We start from the raw sequence: 27,859 nt of genomic DNA on the forward strand, positions 1-27,859 counted from the left end.
TTAAAGATAGCTAACAAGTAACATGTCCAGCTTCAAGGAGAAATACATTATGTAAGAGCCAATGGGAAACAGGAAATCTTTTGATGAATGCTATGTATAATATTAAAGTAAAAACTATTATAGTCTTATTTTAAAATAGAATGAACCCATGAATAAATACCCATTCAAAAGTTATCAGTGATGAATAGTAAAAATGAAATATTTTACCTCTCAGCTAAGTGTTTAATCAAATAAGAACACTGAAGGTGCATGTAACTTTTTTATTGAGGCACAACAAGGCATTATAACTTGCCTGAACTTGAGGCAGTCAGTTTAGTAAGCTGAACGTTAATACAGTTAAGGATTAAGTGCAAACAATATACATTCACAGCTTGACTAGCGAGGCTACATCACAATTTATAAAGTGCCAGATTAGTGCTAATTGTCATTCGGCTTGAAATTTTTCACCTTGGGAAGGAAAACAAAAAAAAGTAAGGACTTCCTCCTTCCTCTAGAAATGAAACCATCTTCCTAAACCAATCAGTCACAAGGGCAAAGAATACTTCTCCTTTAACCCCACTAATTAGAACACCATCCTTTTACTATCAATTCTGCACTGACTTTCAATCTTGATAAAGAAGGTAGCCTGAAAATGTAGAGTATTTCCAACTACTTCCATAAATTGCTCCCCTGTGCAAACGTAACCATATCTGGTCTCCCTGGAAGAGCTGCAGAATTGCATGATTGCTAGCAGTTTCATGGTCTGGAGCACCATCATTGGCATAGGCAGATACCAAGACCTCTTCATTCTTCATGAGGTTGACATACAGTGGCACATTCACTGCCAGCTTTAGCATGTGAAAAATGAAAACGTAAGTGCCATTCACCGGGCAACTAAATCTACCAAGCTGAAGATCAAAAGTTTCTCCCAAGTTGTTCAGAAGAAGATCAAACACAATAGGTTGGTCTAGAGTTCCAGGAGCAAGATTAGAGGTTCTGGCTGCTGAGAAGGCAACTCGCATCTGCTGAGGCAGGGGATAGACGTGTACTGGCAGTATGGTGGCTGCTGGATTTGTCACGGGCACATCCACAGGGGTCATGCTACGGGAGTCTCCTTGTCCAGAGTCACCACTGTTAAAGGTTTCGTTGTCTCTTTCTGGGCTGCTCACCTGAGAAGAATCACTCCACCCTGCTGTTTTATTAGCAACAGTGAGTTTCTCATAATGAAGCAGTTAGCTTTGAACACAATATTTAACATTAGTCGGCTACTGAAACACAGATAAAGATACATTTTATATAGTAAATTCTAACACAAAAGCAACAAAGTATAGCTACAGTATACTTCTCTAGATTTTTCTAGCAATACGCTTGTATACTATTCTAAAGCCAAAAAGGACAGAATATGATCTTATCTAGTAGCCTCATTTTTTTCAAGTTTTTTTTAAGAAAATGAGCCTCCTGAAAATGTTAGCTACCTTACTAGTTAAGATTAGCGAAGTCTAAAACCCAAGTTTGAGCATTCTTTTTACCTTTTTATGGAATTCTCACTCCATTCTTCTTTCCTCAAATCCACCCCCAAATATCTAATGTATGAGGACTCAAGAAAACTGAGATTACATAAAAGAACCAACTTTTAGAACTGCTGGCCAAAGATATTTTGTTATGGTACTAAGACCCACAATGAATGTTCATTCCACATTTCCAAGTTAATGTGATATCATGACATTCTAATGCTTTAAGTGCCATACAAAAACACAGCTCAGATATAAGGCCAAGGCAGTGTGAGTATCGACTACTTTCTTAAAAGGGTAAGATTCTGCTTTCTTGAGATAGTTAATCTTCAGTAGTTCTTAATTTTCTCAGTTATACTGAATCTTTTAATAGTACCGTTACATTTTAAGAAATACAATATCCTGCTGTTAAAATTTCAAGTCATGGTATCTTTTTTTTTTTCCTTAAGATTTTATTTATTTATTTGACAGAGAGCACATACACACAAGCTAGGGGGTGGCAGGCAGAGGGAGAAGCAGACTCCTCACTGAGTAGGGAGCTGGATGCAGAACTCAATCCCAGGTCCCCAGAATTTGACCTGAGCCGAAGGCAGATGCTTAACTGAGCCATTCAGGTGCCCAAGTCATGATGTCTTAATTTTTTTTATTCCTATCCTTCAATGTAGTGACATTAGAGTATCTAGAAGTTCCCATTATTACAAGAACCATTATCCTGAATCATCCCATGAAACTATCTTTTAAGTATGCATAGTGAATATACTATGGTGTCAGGCAAACTGAAAAGAGCACACACACAGACTTTTAATTAAATGCACAACAGATTGCCACAGCCATTCCAGTAGTCTAGAATCTCCCAAAGGTCTTTAGTACTGCACTTACACAAAATGAAAACTTTAAAAGATAAATGGTGAAACAATGCACTTTCGGGAGAAATTCACAGAAGATAAAGATCTAGAGGTATGTTTCAGGTAACCCAGTTAATTATCCTTACCTCTTGAATTTGTCCGAGGACCGCCAGATGTCCCTCCTCGCTTGTAACACTGCTGGAAATTATCCTGAAATGAATACATAATATTTAACCTTGGCATCAAAAATGCAAGATAATAATTAGTTATTTCCCAGTGTTACTGGCTGGTAAAACTTAAGATCAAAAGTCCCCTTAGCCTTTTATCTGGCCTTCCGCAGAACCACAGTGGCTCAGATGTTTTCAAACACCAAGAAAAACAAACAAAAGCAAGGGCCACAATGGCAATACTTGCTTCATCTGTTAATTCACCTGACCAACCAGGTATGCTAATATTTGCAAAAATGATAAGGCATCTAGGAAACACTATGTAAAAGATACAATGCTAAGTTATGAGGGAAATTCCAAAATATGGCATGGTCTTCTATCCCTTATCTCAAGATAAAAGGAAATAGTAAGGCAAGAACAGACTATTTCAATCTTGCCCTATTTATAAATCAAACTGTGAAGACAATTATGAACTATGTTAGGGTTTTGTTCAGTTTCAATACAGGAGTCAATAAGAATTATATTGTATGAATGTATTATTGCCTGAAAAGTAATTTAATATCCTCACACAAAAAAAAATTTTTCAGGAGGCAACATTTCAAACAACCTCCCAAATATGGTGAAAGTCAGCCTCCAAAAAATTCATGAAAAGAATATTTAATGGTATGATTAGGTTAATACACGCAATAAAAAAATCAAACAAGAAGGTACACAATAAATAGTTAAGTCTATTACTCCAAACTCCTCATCTTCCCCATAGCAACCACTATTACTGTCTTATGTTTCCTCAGGAAGAAATTTATGTATAGATTTATTTATTTTTAATGTAAAGACCTACACCTAACATGGGGCTTGAACTCACGATTCTGCGACAAAAAGTCATGCACACTCTACTGAGCCAGCCAGGTGCTCCAGGAACGAATTCTACAATATTGGTGTTAAGAACAGCTCCAGTGGGATTCCTGGGTGGCTCAGTCAGTTAAGCGTCTGCCTTCAGCTCAGGTCATGGTCCCAGAGTTCTAGGCTTGAGTCCCACACCAGGCTCCTTGCTCAGCAGGGAGACTGCTGCTCCCTCTGTCTGTCGCTCCCCAATTTGTGTGCACGTGTGCTCTCTGACAAATAAATAAAATCTTTAAAAAAAAAAAATCCTTTAGTCTCATTTGAAATAAAAAAAAGAAAAGCTCCATTACTGAAGTCTGTATTAATCAACACATTCCCTTCACATACATGTTATTAGAACTAATATTTGCATGCTTGATATACATCTGGCATTGTGGTGCTAAGCATTTATATGTATTAATTCACTTAATCCTCACAACAGCTTAGAGTATGGTGAGTAACTCGCAGATGAGTCTTCATCTAACAGGTGAAAACTAGAGAGCTCAGAAAGTTTATGCACCATACCCAAGGTCACACAACAAAGGAAGGAAAGGATCATACCCAAGTCATTTTAGGTGATTTTTTGTGTTCTTTGAAGTGTGTTCTTAACCCCGTTTTAATACTGCCTCTGTATAAACATCTACTTACCTATCACTGTAAGCTCTTCAAATACTTTATATATTACAAAAGAACTTATAAAGGTTTGTAAAACCTCAAAACTGAAAATCCTGATGCATACAGTCACATCAATATATGACCAATAACAGGGAGAGCCCAAGATCTCCCTTTATTATTATTTTATCTTTTATTATAGTTGTAAAGAAGATCTGCTGAGTTATTCCAATAAAAATAAACCAAAAAAATTAAACATATCAAAAAGGCCTTTCCTGCACCTGGTACCTAGAAAAGTTAAATTGAAAGCAATGTACAATGAAGTAAAGCTCACAGGATCTGGAGTTAGGAAACTTGGGTTCTCATCTCCTTTCTACCACTGGCTTATTGAGTGACCTTAGACAAGTTACTTGTTTCTGAACCCCAGTCTCTCTTGTAAGGTGGAGGAGTAAATGAGTTAATACAAACAACGTGATAAAGGTTACACAGAACCTTCCAAGTTCTGTGTAACAGGCAACTGTCATTCATCCTCTATGGGTTACTGGAAAAGCTTCCAACTCAACTACTCTCCACAGTCCTGACAAGTAGTTCTAAAACAAAGAACGCCTTATACAAAATAAATTGTGACTCTGCTCTAGTTTAATCACCAACTAAACATCAACAGCTGTACAACTATTCAACTACGACAACTATTCTTACCCTTTGGGAATAAGGTGTTCCAGGATATTCTCTAGCTTGGAACTGTAGCTGGCTATAATTTCCATTGGTAATTGAAGGTGGTCCTCTATAAGTATCAAAACCTAATAAATAAACAACTTAAATAAAATTATGGGCAAAATTATAATGAAGTTTAAAATAGTCTAATTCTATACCACTTTAGACGTTAAACTGACCCTATAATACCATAGATTTATTCCTTAAGCAAACTCTGACATTGCTTCCACAATAAAACAAATATTTATAAAATATCACTGACTTCAAATAAACCAACTGTAGAAATTAACTGCGTGAATACACGTGGGATTCAGAAAGTGGGGTAGCTAAGGCCTGTCTAGAGCACTTCTGCTAATACCAACCAGTGACAGAACACGTGGAACCACCTCTAAGACTTAGGAGAATATCACCATTATAGTCTCAAAGTTTATGTTTTTATCTACAGTATCCTCTGTTAGACAAACAACTAGATAGTGGGCATTGCCTAGTTATGACATATTTTGAACACTCAAGTCAATTAACAAAGGAAAGTACTTAAATATGAAAAACCAAAATTCATCACAGGAAAAACAAAATGCTCAACTTTTCACTTCAGTAAGTCACAAGATCAATCTGCTTTTCATACAAAAAGTTCCTCTGTTGTACAGACAACAGATATATTAGAAATACTGCATTTTGCAGGAATAGGGAATTCTCTACCATAATATGGAGGGCAACTAAAAAAGGAATAAGATAAAGTAAAAATAGTTAAATACATAAACAAAATAATTCAGTATAATGAAATTTTGTTCAGAGCATACCTTTATAACCACCAGGGGACCGATATGAATTGGTTAGTAATCTCCCACCACGAGTACATCCTCTAACAGATCCCCGGCTATTGACAAATGGTTGAGAGGGTCTGGGAAATACATTCGTCTGTGCTGGGTAAAAGGCAAGGCTACCATTGCTTACTTGAATAGTTCCATCAGGATAACTTGCTGCTTAAAGAAACAGTTTTAGAGTCCAAGAGTTAAATGGTAACAAAGATTTAATATTCTTTATACGTCAAAGTCATTGTATATCAAAACCTTCAATACAATTTTCTCCTTTAAAAAACTACAGTTACTATATATATATGTATGTTTACAGAGATCCTGGAAGCTATACATATATATACTTAGGTAACAGAGTATTATTCAGCCTTACAAGGGAAGGAAATTCTGACACATGCTACAACATGGATGAACTTGAAGACACTATGCTGAGTCAAACAGGCCAGTCACAAAAGGACTAATACTGTATAACTGCACTTACTCTAGGTTAAGCACCTAGGCCAATTCATAGAGTAGAATGGAGGTTTCCAGGGGGTTACAGGGAGAGGGGCTGGACAGTTGGTGTTAAATGGGTAGAGTTTCAGTTGGGGAAGATGACAAAGCCTAGAGAAATGTTGGTGTACAACACCAGCTGTACAACAATCTGGCTGTCACAGCGCTATACACTTAAAGGGTTAAAACGGTAAATTTTGTTATGTATATTCTATCACAATTCAAGAGAAAAAAGGCTAAATATTCTAGACCAAGGAGTAAAAGACAATGAATTTTAATTCATACTGTGACTGAGAAAACATGTGACAAATATGCCTTACGTAAATCATCTGCCCTTTGTTTTCACCAAAGTACAGATGAGAAGAGAACAAGGTCATGGGTGTCTAGGTCCAAGGATTTACATTTAGTACCTCTTGTTAGATTAACCAAGTACCCAGAATGCCTAATTCATTTGCTCAGGCTTGAGTTTTAGAAAACTCAAAAGGGGTCTGAAATACCAAGACTAAAAATCTACAGGTGTTTATTAAATTAGGAATAACTATAAAGTTGCCTATCCTTTCAGTTATTAGACTAGCATGAAATAGCAAGACAGTTTTTCATCTCCAAGCAAACAGTGGAATAAGTACACTAAATTGTATCTTCACCTTGATCAATGCTTTATTTAAGAGGGGCAAAGGGAGGAAAGACCAAACAGCTGTCTGCACTAAAAGATTTAACAGGATGGTTTCAAACCCTTCCTAAGAGCAGCTATATAGTACCCTATGTACCTCTCCATCACTGTCCATGACAATCAAAGCAATCAGATTTGAAAATGCGAGCATACTTCAAGGTTAAATCAACCAAGTAGGTGCTACCTCTATAAAAGTAAAAATTAAGAGGTGAACTTAACTAAATAGAAGAGAAAGCATTTAAGTGTTTCCCAACACTTGAACATGTGAGGAAATAATGCTTAACTAGTCAAGAAAGAACCCCTCAACTATCACTACTGCGCTGCCTTCCATTCGATTAGCTGTCATCTAAGTCTTCAAAAATATCCTATGCAAAGATCTTACCAGTCTCTTGAGAAAGGACAGTTTGTTCTACATGTATAGCTGGCAGTTGGCACTGGGGTGGTGTTTGTGTACTTGCTGTAGTAAAACTTTGATTGTAGCCAGATGAATAAGGGGATTCTTTTATTTCTTGTTCTTTCCGTGGAGGCAGAGGTGCATTAACATTAAATACCTTAAAAGACAAGGGTATGCCGAGTCATTTGCGAAGTTTCATAGAAAATTATTAAGGTTGACAGCTAACAAAACTACAACCTTCAAAAACTTCTATTTGATGAGCAAAGGACTCGAACTGACATTTCTCCAAAGAAAAATGGTCCATAAGCACATGAAAAAATGCTTAACATCATTAGTCATTAGGGAAATACAAATCAAAACCACAATGAGATACCATGTCATACCCATTAAAATGGGTGTTACCAAAAACAAAACAAACAGAAAACGTAAGCATTGGCGAAAATGTGGTGTAAATAGAACTTCTTGTGTTACTGGCGGAAATGTAAAATGATGAAACCAACTGAGAAAAGAGTATCATGATTCCTCAAAAAGTTAAGCATAGAAATAACTGTGTGATCTAAAGATCACACTTCTGACATATACGCAAAAGAATTAAAAGCAGAGACTGAGGTTTTGTATGCTAAGATTAAAACATCTATAGTTTGGTTCTAATCTATATAGTTTAGATATTTATTACACAGAAGCACAAAATATTATTCATAACAGGCAAAAGGTGGAAACAATCCAAGTGACCATCAATGGCTAAATGGATAATCAAAATGCAATACAGGGGTGCTTGGGTGGCTCAGTCGGTTAAGCATCCAACTCTTTATCTCAGCTCAGGTCTTGATCTCAGGGTTGTAAGTTCAAGCCTCATACTGGGCTCTAGTGTGTGGAGCTTACTTTAAAAATAAGTAAATAAATAAATAATAAAAAAGGGTAGTATAGCCATGAAAAAAGAATGAATTTCTGATCCATGATACAACATGGAAAACCTTGAGAATATTATATTAAATGAAACAAGTTAGACACAAAAAGGACAAATACTGTGATTCCATCTATATAAGTACTTAGAACAGGTAAAAGTCAGAGGCAAAAGTAGAAGAGGTTACCAGGAGCTGGAGGGGGGGGGAATGAAGAGTTACAGCTTAATGAGTACAGTTTCTGTTTTGGATGATGGAAACATTTTGGAAATAGTGGAAGTGGCTGTATAACCCTGTGGCTGTACTGAATGCCACTGTATTATACACTTAAAAATGGTAAAAACACTGAATTTTATGTCATGCATATCTTACTATGGCAAAGAAAACACTTCTATTTGGTTTCTAATAGATATAAACTCAAGTATAAAAATTAATCTTCCTCGGGGCACCTGGGTGGCTCAGTGGGTTAAAGCCTCAGCCTTCAGCTCAGGTCATGATTCCAGGATCCTGGAGCCCTGCATCCGGCTCTCTGCTCAGCGGGGAGCATGCTTCCCTTCCTCTCTCTCTCTGCCTGCCTCTCTGCCTACTTGTGATCTTTGTCTGTCAAATAAACTAAAATAAATAAATAAATCCAAAAATTAATCTTCCAAATAAAAAATTAATCTTCCACAGCTAGAATATCTTATGCATACTGAGAATGAAAGCTACACAGGGCAAGACTACTTTCTCAAAAATTAAAAATGAATAAAAAAAATCTCCCATCTACTAAATTTCTACTATATGGCAGGCAATGACATGTCCAGACTCTGGCCATTGTCTATAAAATAGCACTTCCATTACTCTCTAGTCCCTTATCCTGCTCCATGTTTTCCTATAACACACAGCACTTGATAGTATTATATGTATGAATATTTTCCTCTCAAGCTCTCTACTATGAAATATAAGGTCCTTGAGCACAAAGATCTGTCTCGTTTTCATTGCTAAAACCCAATCCCAGTGATTAAGAACTGTGTCTGATTTCATTACTACCTGTTTGTTGAATGAATGAATAAAGAAACAAATGAGAACGAATTCATACTGGATAGGATTCAAACAGGTACAGAAGACAGACTGGCATGAGCAAAAAAGATATACTGCGACAGGAACATACAAGGCAAGTACATGAAACTTGCCTGGAAGGTCATACCAGACTTCGAAAGTTACTAAGTGTCAAGCAAAGGACTTTTCAATTGCATTCGGTAATACATCACTGTTTGCTTTTAATTAGGAACGAGGAAAAAGTTAGTAAAACAAATGTGACAATACTGTACAGGGTGGACTGACAGGGTAAGAGGGAGAACAAAAACTGAGAGATCCAAGTGTCCAATGAGGAAGTGATAAGATCAGTGAATTCAGGTGTCTGAATTTATCAATCTATCTCCCTGAACTGTACCTGCTTTCCATGGCTACTCCACTGGCTCCACCCCTCCACCACTCAAAGGTACCCTAAGTGGGGCATTAAAGTATCATCAGATACTTATTGGCTAAGATTTTTTTTCCCCTAAAGAGCTGTTTTATATTATTCTGTTTCACAGAATAAACATAAACACAGTTGTATTATTACCTTTAAAAAATGTTTAAACAATTTGTAGAGGAATATGAATTCAGAATACCAAATTGGAACAATTCTCTAAAAACTAGCAGAAGACCAAAATGAAATCAAAATAAGTTTCAGGAATGACAGAACACCCAAGGATGTGTTCTATATTTCAGGTTTGATGCTATAGAACACCACTAGTGTGATATTAGTAATGGTTAGTATTATTAAGCTGTTCACAGAAAATTGTGTTTCTCGGGGCACCTGGGTGGCGCAGTCAGTTAAAGCATCCAACTCTTGGTTTCCACTCAGGTCTGATCTCAGGCTCATGAGATCAAGCCCTATGTCAGACTCCATGCTCAGTCTGCTTAGGTTTCTCCCTCTCCCCTCCACTTGAGCTCTCTCTCAAATAAATCTTAAAGAAGAAAGAAGGGCGGGGGGAATTATGTTTCTCAGCCACACAATTCATTTAATTAATATGGATCCTCAGCTTTGCCTGCAACTCATTTTCTGAGAGGGAAAAATATTCTGATAAAATACCCATTAAAAATTCTCAAAGCTTTGGATTTAATACTCTTCCACTACAATTAATATTTGCATTGGACAAAAGTAAATTATCAACCCAAGTAAGAGTAATACAAAGGCCAAGTTCTTCACATACTGAGTACCCAGTAATGGATGTAAGAGAAACAATGCCTTTTTTAACAGGAATAATGAACTGCAGTCAACATTCACATTTCATACTCACTGTCTGCATGGCTTGAAAGGGCGCTGTGTTAATGGTTACTGAACTACTACTTGCTGGAGGTGACTGGAAGCCCTGTTCAGAGCCCTTTGACATGGGAGGATTTGGAGAAGCTAGTGAAGACGGTTGCTTGCTTGGGGGCACTGCTGCCTAGGGAGAAAAAATGCAGCATCAGCCAATCACCTGCCACATAACAAGCAGTTAACTTACACTAAACCCCAGACTGGCATAAGTCAGCAAGTTTTATAGGATGACATTTGGACACAGGAATGCAGAAGAATAGCTTTGCTTACAATTTCAAATCCCAACTGCTGAGGATGCACACCAGCATTTGCTTTCCACAGCTTGCTGACTAGGTGAACAAGTCTTACTATTAATCAGTCTAACAAATGAGGTGCTCAACTTTTTATGACTACTTAGTCCTTTCCAAACCCTGAAATGGTATTTTCCAGCTAAGAATCGAATATTACTTCAAATCTATAGAAGAATTAAGAAAAATCTTAGGTTAGTTGCTTAGTCAGTGTTAATTTTTCTTGATTTTGAAGTCTTGTTCCTAAATCTCTAAGTCAGCTGTCTAAAAAAGAAAACCAAACCTGACCTAACTTAAATAATCCTTGCCTATAGTAATAAGCAAGTCCTTGATATAACAGACTACAAATCCAAAGGCTTAAAAAGATTACCAAAATCCAATCCCAATCAGATTATGAAGCAGAGAGCTGTGACTCACTTGGTCACACTTTCCTCTTAACATGAGGAACCAAGTAATTTTAATTTAGACCAAGTCTGCACAATAAAACTTAATATGTATCTGTATTTTCTTATATTCTATAATGAGCACATTCTCTTGTGTAATGTTTAACCAAAAATAGTAAAACCAAAGAGTTGCTAAATTAATCCAAAAAAATCATGGTATCTTGCTATATCTACTTCAAGGTTTTGTTCAAACTTAGCAAAAACGATCACTTTAGAATTGAAAGCACAAACTTGATATAGTTGACCCCTGCAAAATACAGGTGTTAGGAGTGCTGACCACCCCCCCACCACAGTCAAATCTGCATAGAACTTTTGACTCCCCAAAAACTTAACTATTAATAGCCTACAGTGACAGGCAGCCTTACCAGTAACATAAAAAGTCTATTAATACATATTTTGTAAGTTGTATGTTTTATATACTGTGTTCTTATAATAAGGTAATCTAGAGAAAAATGTCAAGAAAATCATAAGGCCCATCAAGTGATGAATGGGTAAAGAAAATGTGTTATGCAGTTATGTGTGCATGCACCACACACACACACACACACACACACACACACACAATGAAATACTATTCAGCCATAAAAAAGGAATGAAATCTTGCTATTTCCAACAACATGGATGTAGCTAGAGAGTGTAATGCCAAGCAAAATAAGTTGACCAGAGATGACCAATGCCATGTGATTTCATTCACATGTGGAATTTAAGTAACAAAACAAACGGGCAAGGGTGGAGGAAAAAAAGAGCAATAAACCATAAACAGACTCTTAATCGTAGAGAACAAACTGATGGTTACCAGAGGGGAGATGGGTTGAGTGAGAGATGGGTATTTAGGAGGGCACTTACTGTGTTAAGTACCAAGTGATTTAAGGAAGTGCTGAATCACTAAATTGTACACTGTATGTTAACTAATTGGAATTTAAAACTTTAAAAAAAGAAAAACATAAGGAAAATACATTTCCAATACTATACTGTATTCATTAAAAAAAAAAAAAAAACATGTTACAAGTGGACTTGCGCAGTCCAAGCCCATGTTGTTGAAGGGTCAACTGTACTATCAAAATGCTCCTGAGAAAATTACCCAAAAAGAGAATATAACTCTTTCCAACTGAGGCAGTGCTAATACTAACACTAGAAACTTACTGAGCCTTCAGTAACAGTAGATTTTCCACTAAGGATTCCTTCGATATAAATACAGTGAGAAACTTGATTAATCCTACCTAGAACTTTTCACCTTTTTTGACATCAGCAATTCAGACATATTTATTTTATCTGATAAGGCAATCACTATTAAGTCTATTTATATGGCAAAGTCACAACAAAGTTACCTGTATAAGCTCCAAAACCACAACATCTACAGAAAGCAATACATGAGTAAAGTATAAATGTTAAATCATTCAACTGACTGTGCTTGCAATGCATATGGTAAGCTGGTTCTGCTATTCTTTAAGAAAGAAAAAGAAATTAAACAATTGGTCTCTTATTACCTCAGGAGTCTCTGAGGTCATAAATTCTGTTTCAGATCCCGAAGAAGCCTGATCGGTAGCAACCAAGCAAGCATTTGAGCTACAAGTAACTGAAGAAGCAGCAGCCTAGACACAGGAAAATACAGTAAGACATTATAAAACACATGTTTTGTTCACTTCTTACTTCTTGGGCCTTAGGCTTCCTGTTACTCTTATCAAGCACTCACTAGTGCCAAATACTATACCAAACACTTTATACATACTAACATACTGAATCCTAACAATAACCCTGTGAGGTCGAAACAACTATCCCTATTGACAAAAAGGAAGAGGCAAAGAAAGGTTAGGTAATTTACCCAAGATCACACGAAAATTAACTGTTAGAGCTAAGAGTTAAACCCAAGAAGTTAGCTAAACCTTTCCAGGGCTGGTCACCAAAGCTACACATCTAATCCCATCCTCACTGGTCAAGATTCTTGGCCCTGGAAACCTGGGCCAGATTTTCCGTCTGGCACTCAACAGCAGTTCACCAGAAGCAGCTCAGCGTACATGCAACACTCCAGGCACCGCTCTGCCAGGGATCTTACTAACTATGCTTTCACTCAGTGCTTCCAATGTCTTAAAGAGACAGGTAGAAGTACAAATAGAAAGGATACATAAAGCACAGTGGCATCAAAATTCTAACAAAAAATTAAAGCTATTATTAAAAATTAAATATTTGTGAAACAAAAATTAAAGCTAATATTTATAAAACAAAAATTGAGAGCACAGCAGAACTACGGTTTTGACAACTACCACCAATAAAAATCTGAAGTAAGGGGCGCCTGGGTGGCTCAGGTTAAAGCCTCTGCCTTCGGCACAGGTCATGATCCCAGTGTCCTGGAATGGAGCCCCATATCTCGTATCCCAGTGTCCTGGAATGGAGCCCCATATCTCATATCCCAGTGTCCTGGAATGGAGCCCCATATCTCTGCTGAGCAGAGAGCCTGCTTCCTCCTCTCCTTCTGCCTGCCTCCCTGCCTACTTGTGACCTCTGTCTTTCAAATAAATAAATAAAAATCTTAAAAAAAAAAAAAAAACCTGAAGTGGCTAGAAAAGAATTCGTCGCACAAAGATAATAGAACATAACATAGATCTATAAAACTCTAGCAATTGCAGTCTGAAGTATCAATGAATCTACTCCTTTTATCTAAATGCTTTGAGATGTGACCCTCAAAAGCCCAAGTAACATAATTGGGTACACTGGAAACTAATGAATGGCTATCAAATATCTGGAGCAGTTATGTATCAGTGACCTTCTAGAGGTGGTCACCAGAAAAGCCACTTCCTGGGAAGGAAATGGAGACCAACTTTAAAAAGGTCTTAAGAAAAATCATTTTTAAATCCTTTGAACACTTTATATACCTAAATAAATAAGAATAATTTAGATCTGACCAAAATATTAGAATTATTATGAGGCTATAGTGTTTCTAAAATTAGGCCTTTCTTCTGGCCCTCTCATTAAAGTAACAAGAATTGGGCCTGGCTATCGTGGGGACATAACTCTCTCTTGCCCGAGAGAGTTGTTAAGGCAACTCGAGGCACTTGATACTTAAGCTGTTCAATTTTAGTTAAAAGATTCACTTAACAACAAAATAGAGACACATTCTTCACATCAGTACTATTCAGAAGTTATGGTAGTTCAGGGCACCTGGGTGGCTCAGTCGGTTAAGTGGCTGCCTTCAGCTCGGGTCATGGTCTCGGGCTCCTGAGATCGAGCCCCACATTGGGCTCCCTGCTCAGCGGGAAGCCTGCTTCTCCCTCTTCCTCTGCCTGCTGCTCTGCCTACTTGTACTCTCTATCTCTGTGTCAAATAAATTTTTAAAACTTTAAAAAAAAGAAAAAAAGTTATGGTAGTTCTTGCTTACAAATTATTGTTAAGCAGACCAGCTGAAGGTAGTTTTAGGTTAGTGAGTAAACGTGACCTGGAGACCAGTGGTTCCCAAAAAATGGATGTGCAGGGGCACCTGGGTGTCTCAGTGGGTTAAAGTCTCTGCCTTTGACTCAGGTCATGATCTCGGGGTCCTGGGATTGAGCCCCACATCGGGCTCTCTACTCAGTGGGGAGCCTGCTTCCTCCTCTCTCTCTGCCTGCCTCTCCGCCTACTTGTGATCTCTCTCGCTCGCTCTCTCTGTGAAATAAATAAATAAATAATCTTTAAAAAAAAAAAAATGGATGTGCAGATTCACCCAGGAAGCCTATTACCAATACAGATGACTAAATACACCCCTGGAAATTCTGATCTGACAGGTCAAGGGCTTCTGATGCAGCCACCCAGAGCCCTGCCCCTGAGAACTGCTAAACAAGACCAGTGGCTTTTCAAAAAACTTTACCTTGTCAAAATGAAAGCCTCGTGTAGAACCTAACAGCTAAAACAAGATAAAATGGAACACTCAAAGCAATCAGTGAGGTGAGGGACTCAACTCAACAAATGCATTTTGAAAGCTGAGCCACACCTTATCAAACTAAATATAAACCACTGTAAACAAATGGTATTTACTCAGAAATTTCTGGACAGGAAGGCAACAACTGTTGAGCCATCTGGTCAAAATATTTAACCTGTCAGAGCTGTTACTGTTAAGAAAATTGCCATAAGGTTTTCAGACGGATCATGAGAAGTTTGTTTGTTTTTCTTTTTGTTTTTCTTTCTTTTTTTTTTTTTTTTTAAGTAATAAGCAGAAAAGCAGCAAACCTCAAACTCACTAATGATGGAAATGCAATGTGGCATCAGGGATCTCAAAGATCTGGTCCCTCAGGTTAACTCGTATGTATGGAGGGAGGTGGGAGATTAGCTAACCATGGGTTAATCAAAATGAGTAACTTTCTTTAGACCCTTTACAAGCTGCTATACCAAGTGACTTAGGGAGCTCAATGGCAAAGAAAGATTCCCAAACAAAGAACCTCTGTATTCTTCAGACTTGCTTTTTCCTTACTAGAATCAGCTAGCCTTCTCTTTTCTAACAGATATCTTCTTCCCCATGGTCGTTAGGTAACCTTTCGAGTACTAGCTATACTTAATCTAAAAAACTAGACATCCCTAGAACATTATTTTCAATAATTTAGTAAAGTATATTAGAAAACAGCAAGTCTAATCATTCTTATCCAACCAAGAGTTTCTTCCCTGAATAGCCAAAAAAGATTACTTTAGAGAAGTTACCTGTAACGGCTCTTGAAGAAAATCACTTTGACTGGATAGATTTTGTTCTGTAGATGCTGCGAAGAGTGAAATCAACAGTAAACTACTGAGGAGAAAAGTTTATGCATATCAACTGAGTGGAAACAAAAGTTATCACTTTACAAAAAAAGCAGTGATGGAAGAACTAGATCCCAAATTCACCATGAATTTTCTATTAAGAGTTTTAAAAAGTCAGAGGATCAGTGATCAGCCCCTTCTATAATATATAATGATGCTTTAAGATTAGAGGGGCAAAAGCAGCATTCCAAGTCTCCCAAAAGAACTATTACTCTAAAAAATAACTAGTAATAGTAATCTGGAAGATAAAATCTGAGCTATCATGAATAGAAATCAACTACTTACAGTCCAGTTCCAAGTTTCAAAATAAGTCTTAGCTGAGTCACAGATCTTTGAGATTTTTTTCTCTTTGATCATGTATATTAGTATAATTTTCAATTATACAGTTTTGGTTTAGTTTCTTCTTGTTAATGTCCATCACTTTTGTTAATTACTCTCTACTCTCCTTACTTCACCCATGAATTATTATACTAATCTTCTAGTTGGTGTCTGCTCCTCACTACAAACTGGACTATGGCTTTAAATACCTCATTCCTCCCCTGAGATAAATGAGTGTAGAGCAGGAAGTCTAAAGTTTGTACAACAGATCAGATTCGATTCTAAGCTGCATCATTAGTTATTGTGTTAATTAATGTACCAAATGTGAGGTAATTTCACTCATAATGAGGACTGAAAATTTTCCACACTAGATTTACAGAGTGGAAAGGACTCCAGTCACTTCAGAAAAACATATATTGCAAAAACAGCCATTGCACATCTCCATTCAAACATCTGGAGACTTTCCCTAAAATGCAAACAGAGGGACACCTGCGTTCCAGAGTCTTGGAATCAAGTCCCGCATCAGGCTCCTTGATCAGCAGGGAGCCTGCTTCCCCCTCTTCCTGCCTCTCCCCCCTGTTCATGTTCTCTCTCTCTTACAAATAAATACATCTTAAAAAAAAAAAAAAAGTATTCTAAAAGATAATAAATGAAATGTAAACAGATCAGATGAGTATACTAATGTCTTAATGGTAATTTACCCTTACATAACTGATGACATCTAGATATTTAGAATAAATTAGCACACATAGTCTAATGCTTATAAAATTATTTGTAAAAGAAAACAACTATTAAACCTATGCAAGTTTATTCTGAGTATTAGGATGAGTACATACCTACGGGGCTACCTGGAGTAGTTGAAGGCGGCTGTGACGATGGAATTGCACTTGAAGGTTTGTCAAAATCCAGAATAGATTCCTAAAGACAAGATTTTAAACCAATACTACAAACAATTATTCATTTAAAAGCTAATACCAAGGGGTGCCTGGGTGGCTCAGTGGCTTAAAGCCTCTGCCTTCAGCTCAGGTCATGATCCCAGGGTCTTGGGATCGAGCCCCAAATCGGGCTCTCTGCTTAGCAGGGAGCCTGCTTCCTCCCCTCTCTCTCTCTGCCTGCCTCTCTGCCTACTTGTGATCTCTGTCTGCCAAATAAATTAAAAAAAAAAAAAAAAAAGCTAATACCATTAAACTATTCATGATGTCATCCATAGCTATTAGCTATAAAGAATCTAGCTAATAACTACCACAAAATGTTAATAACCTAGTCTTCATTAAGAGGAAAAAGAGAGTTTAAAATCTAAAGTAACTGTCAAACCTTAAAATTATGTCAAGTAATTCCAAGGCTTACCTTGGGGGGGGGTGGAGATAGACGAAAACAAAAACCCCCACTTGACCTGAGTTCTTAAACATAAGCATTAATCCTATAACCTCACTTTTATTATGCCCAACCGAGGAGGGTTTAATTATCTTATCTCAACCACTAAACTAGCTCATGCAGTTATTAAACCTTTCCTAATGAGAAACCATTCTCTTCTCCCATCTGCCTATCTTGGTTCTCCCAGAAATGTTTCCAACATTTTGAATACTTAAGCTACACTTGTAGTGATCACCTTAGTTTTTTCCTTTATCTTCACATAACCTACGTAAGTAAGGAATTCCCTCATTTTACAAGTAGAGGGTTATAGGCTAAATACCTTGCCACAGATTTTACAACTAGTAAGTAGCAGAACTGAGATTAAACACAGCTCTACTCCAGAATTCAGGATCTTTTTACTACACAAAAATATCTTATTTGTCTACTTCCCTCAGTAATTACCATACTATTCTGAAACTCTGGAAGACTCAGTACAACACAATTTAGCACCTAACTACTGCCATAACACTACAATCTTCTACAACTGGAATAACAACTTCTTGAAGGTGATAAATGTCTTGGGATTTTGTACACACAACAGCACCTACCAGATACCAAGCAGAGCAGGTCCTCACAGTCTGAGTGGAAATTACCAATGATCTACAGCAGAAATTATTTAAGCACTTATACTTTTTAAATGTTTAGTTCATTACTCACAATAAATTTAGGAATAAGAACTCATTTTTCAAAAGACACTGAAACAGTGAAGTAGCCTTCCTGAACTGTGTAAGCTAGGAAGCGGCAGAGCTTCCTAGGATTCACCCATATTCTGAACACCAAAATCTATGCTCTTAACAACTTCATTGTAATGCTTGAAATCAGAAACTAGTAGCCCCAGGAATATCATTCAAGATTCATTTAAGAATGACTCATACTTGCATAAAGTTACAAGTTCCTTGAATCTGGGTCATCAAATCCTGCAGTTTTTCTTTCCTCAATACTGGATCCTTTGGAAGGGTCGAGGAAGAACCTACAGGCTGATGCATAGGCTTAGGCACCTACAAAATAAATCCATAATGTGTAAGAGTGAAATTCTCATCCAACATACTAATTCAGTAAACTCAGCTAGCTATCGCTGTGTCTTAATGAAATCAAGACACATAGCAAAATCCATTTATTGGATTTATCTTAGATGAAGAATTTCTCCATAAATGCATTTTTTAAATAGTTAAACCCAACTTTAAACACTTTTTCCTCTTCAGAACACCTTTAATGGCAATATTTCTAAAACACCCTTTTTTTAAAGGGAAGACCGAAAATAACAGAACTTCCTTGCCAAAATTTTTTCATTGTAGATAATCAGCTTATGTCCTTTTAAGATGCCACTAAGAAGACACATAAATGATTCTTTCTCAGAGGAAAAAATTACTACCACGTTAAATATAAACCCCATTGTTAAACATCTGATTTCAGAAAAATTAAGGTATAAAAATATATACATATACACCCTAAAATTGAGGAAATATGCTATTATATTTTGTTACCAAATAAGTATATTTTGGGGGGCTACTTATGTTTATAAAGAGGCTAGCCTTTACACTAAATCACTTACAATGCTGTATACCCTGAATTAGACCTAATGCTTGTATAGTTAACTTCCTACAGCTGCCAGTGAGCCTCCCCCTACCAGACCAGCTCTTCACCTTCTAATTCACCAGGAAGTCACACAGCTAAGCCTGTCCAAATCATCATGAAGAGATGTGAAGAGATCCTCTTAGGAGGAAAGTACAAGCTTTAGTGATTAATTTCACATTATCTATCTAGTCTCTTGACCTGGAACTCTATTTTGCCCTTGACTGTATTTATTCATGTTCTAGACAGCTGAGATTGCAAGACAGAGAAACGGTATACTGTACAGAAAAGTGTCCTCTCAGTCACTGAAAGGCCCTGCAACTTCAATATAATGCCATCTGTACCATCAAAAGCAAATTAAATGAGTTTCGGCCTTTCCAACAAAGCACTGATTTTAAATATTACTCAACAAATAGCATAATATTCTGGTATGTAAAGGCTCAGCACTGTAATGGAATGGAATTTTAAATTAGGTTTTTTAATTTTTTAAAAGATTTTATTTATTTATTTGACAGAGAGAGAGAGAGACCACAAGTAGGCAGGGAGGTAGGCAGAGAGAAGGGGAAGCAGCCTCCCTGCTGAGCACAGAGCCCAATGCAGGGCTCGATCCCAGGACCCTGAGATCATGACCTGAGCTGAAGGCAGAGGCTTAACCCTCTGAGCTACCCAGGTGCCCCTATATTAGGTTTTTTATAACAGCTTTACTAAAATACTAAATTGGTTTCTAAAATAAGTTTCTCAAAATAGTTATATCACAATTACTGTTGTGTGATACCTAGTTAATGAAGCAAGACTATCAATCTTCTACAGGGTCAGAAAGAAATTAAAATTGATACTAGCATTTGAAGAAAAGAAGAAAGGCAAGCAAAAGGAGACAACACTAAAATTCTCTTGCCATAAGGTAGGGACAATTTATTTATAAAATTCAATGCTTTGATTTCTCCACATAAATGTTTTTCCTACTGTTAGAAGACCAAAGATTTATCAGAAAGCCTCTGGGTAAAGCGACATGGAAGTGCAGGGAACATTATGAGAAAGAGACCAGAGACGGAAAACACTGGGAAGATGAGAAGTTCATATTTCTTAGCAAGCAAGCTTGAAACAACTTTACATTTCAATAGGAGTAAAGACCTTGTAATTTAATAAACTAAATAGCAGTGCATCCAAGGATTATTCGCTTTAAGTCTTATCTTCCTGAAATGGGTTATTTATCATTAATTGAATAAGGTCTTATATTTGAACTAAATCTCATACTCCAAAATCTAGTTACAGAATACTAAAATCTATAGTTTCCATCTCCAGAAAATTCTCATTTCAAAACAGAAACAAAACTAATTAGGATCCTACCTCACCTTCTGGAATGTCGACAACCACAAAACCACCGAAGAATACAGGCTAATCTGAACGACTGCAAATGAGTGCAAGAGTAACAAGAAAATACAGAAAAGTATAACTTCTGTCAGAAGTCATGTGTGCCAGGCGGAAGATAATGAGTGAAATATAGTTTAAAAAAAAAAAAAAGCCCCTCATTCTATGGCATGTTTTTATTTTTCTGACTTGTTTGTATTATGATCTTATCCAAACCATCCACTATTTTTATGTCATACCATGTCGTTAAAATTAGGGCATTCAAACAGTATGTTCTAACTGTGGAAATTTCATCTCAGGTTAGGCTCAAAACACAAACTAGGTCTACTTCCAATTTTCTAGGGAAAACAATAAACTACACATCAAAGAATTAAGTGAAATAATTTATATACTTAACATGGGTCTCATAAAATTTTTTTAAGAGGACTAAAAAAGTATTACAAGTTTTTATTTATGCCTACATTGACCAAAGCAGACTGATAAGAACAAACTCACATCTTTGGGTTCTGTATTAAACTTCCTGGGCAGGAGCTGGTCATTTGGTATGAGGCTTGCTGGAGCTACCCCCCAGGACTTTGGAGAAATCTGTGATTGCGGTGTTAAGGGGTGTTTTTGACTCTCAACATTGTTTTCCCAGGATTTTGAAGTCTCTGGCTGCCTTGAATCCTGGTCTTCACACACGGTAGTGGTCCATGACTTGGTGATGTCCTGGTCATTCTGCACAGAAGGTGTCCACGACTTTGGAGATTGCTTCTTTGGATCCTGTTCTTTCTGCAGCTGAACCGGCCAAGGCTTTGATGTCTCCTGCTTCTTCTGTTCTTCTTGAATATATCCTGTTTTGGATTTAGGAGCTTCTTGCTTCCACTGGCTAGGAGCTGGCTTAGGTTTGGAGACATCCTGCTTCTTCTGCTCTTCCTGCAGAGTGGACCTGAGTTTTGGATCTTGTTTCCTCTGTTCTAAGGAAACTGCAGGCTTTGATACCTCCTGGTGCTTAACAGAAGGCTCCCAGGATTTGAAGGATTCCTGTTTCTTTTCCTGACCATCTGGTTCAGTAAGCATATCCCAACATTTGGGGAGATTTGGTTTTCTAGCATAATCTGCTTCCCAGGATTGCTCTTCATCTTGTTTGCTTGAATAATCTACTTCTGTCATGTAGCGTCTGTTAAGAAACTAGCAGAGAAAAATACGTGCTTGAGTCACAAAATTTGTAAAAGACCTTGAGGGGAACACTGAATTCTGTTAGTATTCCTATGTCCATTGGTCTGAGTCACTATGCTAATGGGAAATTTCCGTCTCTATCATACTTGAAAAGACCATCCTACTTTTTTGTCCATTCCTTTTCTCTCAATTAACAGAAATACCACCTTCAATACTTCAAAAGTAGCAATCTGTACCTGACTCACCTAAAACTAGTAAGAACTATACATCACAGTGCCAAGTTTGCTTGATTCAGGTTCTTTTACCAAGGCTGTTCTGCCTCTGCCAACCTTAGACTATTCTACCTATCTGACTCCCTAAAATGTTAAGGCAGAGGATAGTTCAATTATACACATTTACACTATTTAACCTTAAGTGTTACGTTTCCTGAATTACCAGCCTTTTATTTCTTTTACATCTCAATTTTACTTTGACTCTGACTCTTCCATTCTTTTCAGCTTCCAAAAATTTTAATGTCACTTCAGAAAGAGAACAAATATTCAATTACCAATGTGAGTAAATTCTGACAAATGCAAAATCCTTCTTTAAATTCTAACACAAGGGCCAAGCACAGCAGCTAACACTTGAGCAGTTACTGTGCACCAGGCCAAATTCTAAGCAATTTAGAACTGAACTCCTTTAATCCTCACAGTAACATGAAGCAGACATTATTAGTATCCTCATTTTACATAAGAGGACAACAGACACAGCTGGACTTAACATCTTACCCAAAGTCACTAAGCTAAGTAAGCTGCAAGCTGGTATTCAAGCTTAAGAAATCTAGTGTCAGAGCCTCAGCTCCCAAACATACTATACAAAAGTCTCAAAATCCAAAATCAGCAAATTACCTTTCAGAAACTTACCTCCTGGGGTTGTATCTCTGGCTGTGCAAGTTCCATAAGAGACTCTGGAAAGATAATACTCCCTTGAGTACTAAATAAACCAAATGTTTTAGGCTGATTACAACTATAATCATTCTAGTGACATATTTCAGAAGAGTAAGAGGAAAAGGATAGTACAATGAAATATATTCACAGCAGGAGTAATCCCCACTCTTGCTTGTTGGTCAAAAGCATGTGGTCTGAAGCTAGCTGAAGCTAGTGACTCTCCTTAAATGCCAATTTTCTAAAGTCAAGTCCCAGCTATAAACTGATTTTTGATTGAAAGTAAGACTATCGAAAAAAAGAAAAAGAAAGAAAGAAAATAAGGCTATCATTTCTTATGCACAAATACAACTCCTTTCAAGTTGAGACTATAGCTCCAAGCCATGGGGTAAAAATTAGTCATCTCAGCTTGAAATACAGGCCTTAAAAGAGCCTCTTATAGGCCCTTAAAGGCCTCCTAAAAGCCAGTTTAAGGATAGAAGGTGGTAAGGGAATGGAGACACTAAAGCATCAGACTTAGTGTTAAGAACTAAGAGAAAATAAACATGAGAAATAATGTGAACCGTGCTAGTAGAGGCTACTGGAAACCTGCCCTGGACTACCTACACAGAATTGGAATTTTCTAAATAAACTGAGTCCCAACAAACAAGAACAAAAGTGACACTGATTCAAAGTATCTCTTCCCCCAAGAAAAGTGGAATTTTGAAAAGTTTATTCCCTTCACTGACTTTGGCACTTTTTTTCCAAATCTGTTAACTTTATTTCTGTTCTCATTCTACTACCATTCTGGATTCTACTATGACATTTTACACAATTTTAAATTGAATTATCTTACTAGCAGTTTAATAAAGAAGTCCATTCAAATTCCATAAAGGCCTCATTTGAAAAGTAGATTCTCTTATAACAAAGAATAACCTTATGTTTCTGCTAAGGTTCAATCTGTAAATATGGTAATAAAGCCTATAAACATATTCTAAACCTAAGTTTATCCTGCTGTAAGTAGGTATTTCCATGCATAAGAAATTGACAAATCAAAATAAGGCAATCTTTTTACAATGATTTGACTCATTTTGTGCTAAGTATTAAAAAATGCAACCACTTTAAAGAATTTCTGAGATCACAACAAACCTGACTCTTTGACAGATTCAGTTTTCAATAACTGTTTTTTCTTCTCTGATTTTATTAGCATTTCTTCCTCCAATGATACTTCTTTTTCCTTAGCATTTTTTGGGACTGGGATACTCTCAAAATAGCCTGAGTTCAGCAATTTAGACAGCAGATCTTTCATGTGTTTGTCTAAGAAAGAGTGATTAAGACTTAGTTATCACATAACCTAACAGTTCATGAAAATTATTTGGACAGAAATCCTAATATAATTTTATCCTAGTTACAGTATGCCATAATATCCTACATAGGGGGAATTCAAAGAACTGGTCAGTACCATGAAGAGTAAATATGCAGTACATCTTTGTTTTATGCTGAACCAAAATAAATTTTAAAGATCAGAATTTCAAAGTTCAGCAAGTCACTTAAGTTTCTCTGGGCCTCCATTTCCACCATTTGAAATGGGTTCAAGCATTTTAAGTGTACAGTTTTAACAGATACAACATAGGACGTTACTCCCACCAGAACCAGGATATAAAACATTTTCATCAATTCAAAAGTTCCCTCATGCCCCTTTTATATCAATCCCCTCCACCCACACCCTGGGGAACCACGGACCTGCTATCATTCTAGTTATATCCTTTCTAGAATTCCATATAAATGGAATCATTCACTATGTACTCATTTTTTGGTTTGGCTTCTTTCACTCAGCATAATTACTGAGGTTCACATCCATGTTGTTGCATGTATCAACCTTTCATTCCTTTATTACTGAGCACATTCTACTGTATGGACATACCATATTTTGTTTATCAGTTATCAACTGATGTACATCTAGGCTGTATTCAGTCTGGCGCTATCATTAATAAAGCTGATACGAACATTCATGTACAAGTACTTATGTGAATGTACGTTTACAATTCTCTTGGGTACTATGAGTGTAATTGCTTGGTCACATAGTAAGCATTTTATAAGAAACCACCAAACTATGTCTCCCAAAGTTATTCATATCATTTTGCACTGTAACCAAGAAAAAAATTTCTATGATTTAAACTTGGAAGGACTTGGGAATTTTGAATAGTTATACTGCATACTTAGATATTTTTTAAAAGGAAGCAATCACTAGTAACAAAAATTTTTACTCACTTCTAGCATTTTCATTATCCTAAGCTAGTACAAAACTATGTATTTCGGGGTGCCCAGGTGGCTCAGACATTAAGCGTCTGTCCTCAGCTCAGGTCATGATCCCAGCTGGGATGGAGCCTAGCATCAGGCTCTCTGCGCAGCAGGAAGCCAGTTTCTCCCTCCCCACTCTCCCTGTGTTCCCTCTCTCTCTGTCTCTCTCTCTGTCAAATAAATAAAATCTTTTAAAAAACAAACAAACAAACAAACCTATGTACTTCATGTCTATTTGTACTTAGTCATTTGGCCAAAGTCTATTAGGAAGCCAAAAGGACTCTTTCTCTCTAAATCATTTCCAGATAGATAGACAACAATGTTTCAATATACCATGTACCCATACCATTTATATTTTCTTAGATCTGGTAGATAAGCCTTACCATTAACAATGTGTGGATTTAAGATTCCTAAATAGAAAAGGTACTACCATGCAAAGAACTGAACCCCAAAATGGTTAAGCCAGCATGAGTCCTTAGCTCTTGTTCCCAAATCATAGTGACTTGCCACTTCAAAACTCTACTTAGATTCCATTCTAGTGAGTGTAATTACAAAATAGCTGCTTTTAAAAGAACTAAACAGAGATCATTCTCCAAATGAAGGAAGTATTGCCTGACATGTAAATTCTAATGGACTGACAGTTTCAGCCCTCAATATCAAAACAAACAACAAAACAGCCCTAAACTTCGAAACAAAGTCTAGTATTTACTGCTTAAGTCCAGATAAGAGAAAACTCACATGTCGTTCCTACCACTGCTTTCTCACTACCTTCCAAAAGGTCCCAAAAGTACAAGGATGACTGCTCCATCTGGTCTTCAACACTGACAAGGAAAAGCAGCAGAAGCACAAAAGTAGCTTTAAAGATACATACATATATATATACACATATATATGGAGCAATACAATTTATACAGTATAGCTCCATCAACAGTCAAGACATTCAATGTTAATTTTGTCTTTTTACTCTCTCAAAATGAAAAAGTTCAAATTTTATAGAAGATGACTAAATACCCAGTGAGGGATTTCAGATGTAAACATTTTCCCTTAAAACAAAGTATTTTACCAAATAGAACTATTAAGAAATAGACAAAGCAGAGTTTCTAAGGTTGTCAGTGCAGTGTCATTAATTATCAACCATACATCCTAGATGAAAGAACAGTGGAATAGCAATACTAAGAGCTATATTTGACTTTAAAGACAGCAGTTTAGGGGCACCTTGGTGGCTCAGTGGGTTAAAGCCTCTGTTTTGGGCTCAGGTCATGAACTCAGGGTCCTGGGATCGATCCCTTCAACAGGCTCTCTCAGCAGGGAGCCTGCTTCCCCCTCTCCCTCTCTGCCTGCCTCTCTGCCTACTTGTGATCTCTGTCAAATAAGTAAATAAAATCTTTTGAAAAATAAATAAATAATAAAGACAGCAGTTTATTTTCCAAATTATATTTCACTTACACATATTAAAGTAAGCCACACTCCCTAAATCCATTAAAGTGAAGAGAAGAAAACACCCAAATAGATAAAGATGATGGACTAGATGATCAGAATGGAAATAAAAAAATACATATATATGGTTATATATAGGTTAAAATTAAGTTTTATTGAGTTTTTTCCCCCCAATACAGGACTGATTTCCAGTAACAACTGAAATCTGACTGTGCTTTAGCATGGCCAGCAGGCACAACACAGGAAGGACCTTTATCTAACAAAGCAGAAGCACAGAGATCTATTCATTAGCTGATTTCCTCCATCAAACCAGAAAACAGCAAATGGATAACTATGGGGGGAAAATTGGGTAGCCTCAATTTGCTGACTTTGTCTCTTAAATTATCAGATTTGTTTCTCAGTACTTATTCACAGCATAAGACAACCACCAAAATAATTCTCACTTTGAAAGTTTAATGATACTGGCCAAGTTAAATTCCATTTACCTCCACTTAAGTACAGCAGTAGTAAGAAGGCAAAGACTCTCAGGTAATACAAGAGCCCGAGATAATTACAAAAAAAAAACAAAAAACAAACAAAAAAAAAACTTTAAGTATAACATATAATCAGTCTTATAATTAATACTTGTACAGAGGCAAACTTGTATCATTTTTTAAATCAAAGTTACAACTGAACAAGCATGTTAGTGAGATCATTCAAACTGAGTTTCCTTCTGGTCCAGCCAGTGTTTCCCAGGGTAAATGAAATGAATATTTTCTTAATTTCTCTCTCTCAATCTCTCTATACATATATACTATAATACAAACATGTAATTATCTATATGCATATATATGTATAAAACTATAAATATAAAAAATTTTAAAATAGGCTAAAATATCGTATGTTTTCTTTTAGGAAAATATTTTCATTAGCTTACCTCAGACTTTCATTTCTTTCAGGGCAGGTCAGTTTTGAAAATTTAATGAGGTAGTCAAGTTCTTTTAAAGGCAAATACACTGCACCATTCAAGCCCCCTTTGAAATCCTTCTGTACATGTTCCTGTGTCAGGTTCTGTAATACATACTGAACTTGAAGTATAGTACGAAGTTTTTTCTTCTCAGCCTCAAGCTTTAGCATGTGCTCCCTTCTCTGGGCCTTCTTCTGAGCTTTAAGTAGCTGTTAAAACAAATGCTCATTAAAGTTGACAACTTTCTACGACCCCATATTAGTAGTTCACAGTCCACAAAAGTCTAATTCCAAAGGGTTGAGATCAGATGATAAATGACATACACACACACACACACAGTGAAACTGCACATTCATTTAACCCCTTTCCTTTTCAGTTGAGGAAGGGACAGAGTATTAAGTTGGTATGCCTCGGGTAACCAGAGCTGAGAATGTCCAAACATCTCCAAACTCCAGGTTGTATTTAGTACCTCTGACACCACCATGATATGAAACAAAGTACCTATCACTGATACGCACAATAATCCCAAAATTTAACTTTTCCCTATTTATGTAAATCAAACCTTTTTTAGACGTAGGATTTTAAGAAAATGCTTTGGTTTTCAAGTTTGGGGTTTTTTTAAATTACTCATT

General features: G+C 36.7%; 1 protein-coding gene across 23 annotated transcripts in view; it reads right to left on the minus strand.

The window, feature by feature from the left end:
* Nucleotides 1-246: 246 nt before the first annotated feature.
* Nucleotides 247-27,859, minus strand: part of CAPRIN2 (caprin family member 2) — a 48,145-nt gene continuing 20,532 nt past the window's right edge. For 8 of the 23 annotated variants that reach the window (XM_045072927.1, XM_013057829.2, XM_045072919.1 and 5 more), the window contains 15 exons: nt 27,198-27,436; nt 25,583-25,665; nt 23,693-23,860; nt 22,544-22,587; nt 20,979-21,653; nt 18,419-18,541; nt 16,967-17,048; nt 15,717-15,772; nt 12,542-12,646; nt 10,305-10,451; nt 7,067-7,235; nt 5,508-5,690; nt 4,693-4,793; nt 2,482-2,545; nt 247-1,171 (listed from right to left, as the gene is read on the minus strand). In XM_045072927.1, the coding sequence (XP_044928862.1) occupies nt 603-1,171; nt 2,482-2,545; nt 4,693-4,793; nt 5,508-5,690; nt 7,067-7,235; nt 10,305-10,451; nt 12,542-12,646; nt 15,717-15,772; nt 16,967-17,048; nt 18,419-18,541; nt 20,979-21,653; nt 22,544-22,587; nt 23,693-23,860; nt 25,583-25,665; nt 27,198-27,436 (2,808 nt within the window). In that variant the 3' untranslated portion in view covers nt 247-602. Of the gene's footprint in view, nt 1,248-2,481; nt 2,546-4,692; nt 4,794-5,507; nt 5,691-7,066; nt 7,236-10,304; nt 10,452-12,541; nt 12,647-15,716; nt 15,773-16,966; nt 17,049-18,418; nt 18,542-20,978; nt 21,654-22,543; nt 22,588-23,692; nt 23,861-25,582; nt 25,666-27,197; nt 27,437-27,859 lie in introns of those variants that run through there. The other 15 variants (XM_045072928.1, XM_045072921.1, XM_045072935.1 and 12 more) reach the window with 12 other exon arrangements.

This window comes from Mustela putorius, unplaced genomic scaffold (genome assembly GCF_011764305.1).
Source record: "Mustela putorius furo isolate JIRA1106 unplaced genomic scaffold, ASM1176430v1.1 tig00537227_pilon_pilon_pilon, whole genome shotgun sequence".
NCBI lineage: Eukaryota > Metazoa > Chordata > Mammalia > Carnivora > Mustelidae > Mustela > Mustela putorius.